Source organism: Nicotiana sylvestris, chromosome 6, assembly GCF_000393655.2.
Source record: "Nicotiana sylvestris chromosome 6, ASM39365v2, whole genome shotgun sequence".
NCBI classification, from domain to species: domain Eukaryota; kingdom Viridiplantae; phylum Streptophyta; class Magnoliopsida; order Solanales; family Solanaceae; genus Nicotiana; species Nicotiana sylvestris.
In genome coordinates this window covers 72,774,723-72,778,800 of record NC_091062.1, presented here as the reverse complement: position 1 = coordinate 72,778,800, position 4,078 = coordinate 72,774,723, and the positions used below count along the sequence as shown (strand labels likewise).

Genomic DNA, 4,078 nt, shown 5'->3' with positions numbered 1-4,078 from the left:
CTATAAAATCATCTCGAAGGTGTTAACTAATAGATTACAAGAGATAATGGAAAACATAGTAGATAAAAGCCAATCTGCATTTGTCTCGGGAAGATTGATTAATGATAACATCATAATGAGCCATGAACTTATTAAAGGATATGGTAGAAAAGATATATCACCTAGATGCATGTTGAAAGTGGATATGAAGAAAGCTTACGACTCTATTGAATGGAATTACATGAAGCAAGTGCTGAGGAGTATGCAAATGCCAGGAAAGTTTGTGAATTGGATTATGAGATGTGTGAGAACTGTCTCATATTCCATCATTATAAATGGGCAGCACTCAGTACCTTTCAAAGCTAAAAAGGGATTGAGACAAGGTGATCCTTTGTCTCCTTACTTATTTGTATTGGCTATGGAGTATTTTACCAGACTGCTTAAGGCATTAAAAAGGAACCCAGATTTTAACTTCCACCCTAAGTGTGCCAAGATGAGCATAATTCAACTCAGCTTTGCTGTTATTCTGTCAAGGAAATACTATATCAGTAAAGCTATTGTACCAATGTTTCTAAGAGTTTTCACAGGCATCAGGATTAGTGGCCAACACCGAAAAAAGTTCAATCTATTTTGGAGGAGTCAGAGATGATATTCAGCAGGAAATTTTGCAAAGGTTGGGGTTCTCTAAGGGGCTTCTTCTAGTGAGATAACTGGGGGTACCTTTGAGTACTAAAAGGATGTCAGTACAGCAATGTCAACCACTTCTTGAGAAAATGATAGGAAGAATTCAGTCTTGGACTACTAAATTCCTATCCTATGCAGGAAGAGTCCAACTTATTAGAAGTGTGTTGCTCTCCATCCAAGTGTATTGGTCTCAGATATTCTTATTACCCAAGAAACTAATCCATTTGATTGAAAGTATGTGTAGAAGATTCTTATGGACGGGAAGTGTTGAGGCTACAAGAAAAGCACCCATATCCTGGGACAGATTATATTGGCCTAAAGCAGCTGGTGGACTGAATTTGATGGACATAGGCTTATGGAATAAAGCTGCCATATGCAAGCTATTGTGGAACCTATGCAAGAAGAAGGACAAAATGTGGGTGCAATGGGTCCATGTGTACTATAAGAAATATAATCCAAGGTGGGGAGATAAGCCAAAGCAAGCATCTTGGGTGATTCAGAAGATTTTTAAAGCCAAGAAATACTTTGAAGAAGTTGGGTATACAGAGGAAGATGTGCTTAGACTGGAAACATTCCCGATCAAAACCATGTACCTGAAGCAAAGAGGACAATTTAGCAAAGTTTCATGGAGAAGACTCATTTGTAACAACAGTGGACTACCTAAGTGGATATTCATCATGTTCCTGGCTGCTCACAGGAGACTCCAAACAAGAGACAGATTGAGAAAATGGGGCTGTGTAGAAGATGATACTTGTCCACTATGCAACACAGAAGTAGAGACTACTGATCATCTCTTCTTTACATGTTCATTCTCTACACAAATATGGACTGTTATACTGGAATGGCTAAGGATCTATAGACAGGTGATGACATGGGAGCATGAACTGAAATGGGCTAAGCAACACTATCATGGAAGAAGTGCAAATGCTGAAATATACAAGATGATGCTAGCTGGGAGCATATACTATAAATGGCAAGAGAGGAATGCAAGAGTTTTCTAGGCAACACAAAGAAATGTTGAAACAATTACTAGACTACTAGTTCAGGATCTACACTGTAGAGGCAATGTGAAGCAACGGCTGAAGGGAAGATTACTAGAGTTGAATTGCTATCCTATTGTTCATTGAAATATATAGAAAGTTTAGGAGGGATAGAGATACAGAAGAAATAGCTTAGTCTGGGGCTTATGTCCAGAACAAGCTATAGAAAAAAACTGTGTGTAAAATATTACTTGGTAATAAAATTGTTTAGTTACCCAAAAAAAATTTATTCGCAAGGCTTGAATTCGAAACATCTAATTCAGGCTGAAATAATACAAACCAAGTCATATTTTAAAAATTAAATCATGGCAAGTCTTTGAATATATTAGCAAACGACTAATAGTATAAAAATTACAAACTCAGCCCGAAGGAACTTAACTGGCCTTGGAGGATATGACCGCAATTTGGACACAGGCGGCTGGTGACGTGAATAAAGATATAAATATTATGTAATTATCTATTTTGGTATTAATTTGAAAGTTGCTTGTTTGTTTTCTTACTTTTTTTACTTTCTTTTCTTTATTTCGCGTGAAAATAATAAAGAAAGGTCGAGCCTACGGGATTGGAGTGCAGTCGTCCTCTAGTCGTCCACCAGCAGCATTGTTCACTGGGGCATCAGTTTTCCAAGAAGACATGGAAGCTATGCGTCAAAAAGTGGATCAAATGTCGCAAGAATTTCAAGCAACTCAGGCTTTGATCCAAAAATTGTTAAAAAAGAAAAGCAAGAAAGGAGCTGCAATGAAGTCTGAGTGCGAGGAGGAGACTGATTCTGAATAAGTTATTAATGTTTTAGAGTTGAAGTTAGAGACATGTTTGATAGTTGGTTGTTTGATTAGTTGGTTGAATTGTTATAAATGTTATTGTTTGTTTTGTAGTAAATATTGGATTTTGGATTGCTATATTAGGTTTTTGGTTAATTTGTTAGGTGTTTGGTTGGCTGTTTTAATTAGCAGGTGATGTAATTAGAAATACAAAAAGATTCTACTTTAACTGCCCAGATTTGCGACTGAATCACTCGCAAATTTCAACAGGAATTACCCAGATTTGCGACTGATTCAGTCGCAGAATGAAATTTTCTAACAAAATTTAGTTAAGATTTACGACTAAATCACTCGCAAATGGAGAATTTATTTAATTTTTAATTAATTAAGAATCAACATTTACGATTGTTTCAGTCGGAATAATTAATTTTTAATTAATTTTATTTTTAAATTTTTTGACGGAATCGGTCGGAACTTTTAATTTGTATTTTTATTTTAATTTATGTCAGCAACTGAATCGGTCGCAAATTTAGCGACTGATTCGGTCGCAAATGGCTTAAATTCAAATGTCCCCGTATTTTTTTAATTTGCGACTGAATCCGTTGCAAATTTTGATTCTGTCGCAAATATATTGCGACCACATATCTTACGACTGACACTTTTCAGTCGGAAATCGGTCAAAAAACGATTTCCGACCGATTTCCGACTGATTTGACGGTCGCAATGTTGGTGTATTGTTTGTACTTTAGTCTCCAAACTGGAATAATTTGGCCGGTAATCAAGTGGATTAGAAAGTGAAAAAATAATAGCTAGTGTAAGATTAAGATGAAGATAATCCTAAAGCATTGAGCTAAGCTGTATGGTAAAAAGGAAACATGACAAACAATCTTCTCTTTTGACTTTGTGACCCTCTCTGTCTTATAGTAGGCTTTAAAGAGGAGGACTGGTGCATTGAATTAATAATTATACATCTAGTGTTGGCTCTTTCAAAAGGAGAACTATCACTTTCTCGAATCCTATAGAATCTTTGAACATATTTCATAGTATAAGTTGCTCATACTTTGGCGTACAAGGTAGATAAATAGAGTTTGACTTATCACAAGGTCACTGGACTTATGTAAATTAATTAGGAAAGTCATTTTACTTTATTTTGTAGTTGAAAAGTTATTTAGTTTTGCCCTATGTAATTGAAAAGTTACTCTATGTTTTAAAGATATATTTGACATTTTCTTTTCAATCTAACCATTTAAAAAAATTAAAAGCACCACTCAAACCATTTATCCACCCGCTAAACCTTTCTTTAGAAAAGAAATAACAAAAATCATACTTCATAAAACAAATAAACGAATAGACACTGCATAAATATTCCTTATCATATATCAATTGGACACTACAAAAATATTCCTTCAAGATATGCTAAATAGTTGACAACAAACTATATTGATACTTTTGACATGCAGAATTTTGATAACACGTCCTATTACAGAGAATTAATCTTAAAGCATGAGAGTTAGCATACCAAAATAAGAAGTAAAATGGTGCAGGCAATTAGCATTTAATTGGAATTCGATAAAGCAACAAACTATACAATTCGATAAAGCAACACACCAGATA

The 4,078-nt window shown here is 34.9% G+C and overlaps 1 protein-coding gene across 1 annotated transcript; it reads left to right on the top strand.

Annotated features, from left to right (window-relative positions):
• The first annotated feature begins 716 nt into the window (after nt 1–716).
• LOC138870768 (uncharacterized) lies at nt 717–2,480 on the top strand. The gene is made up of 2 exons (XM_070148605.1): nt 717–1,655; nt 2,247–2,480. The coding sequence occupies exons 1-2, from the start codon at nt 717–719 to the stop codon at nt 2,478–2,480; spliced, it is 1,173 nt and encodes a 390-aa protein (XP_070004706.1).
• Nucleotides 2,481–4,078: the final 1,598 nt, after the last annotated feature.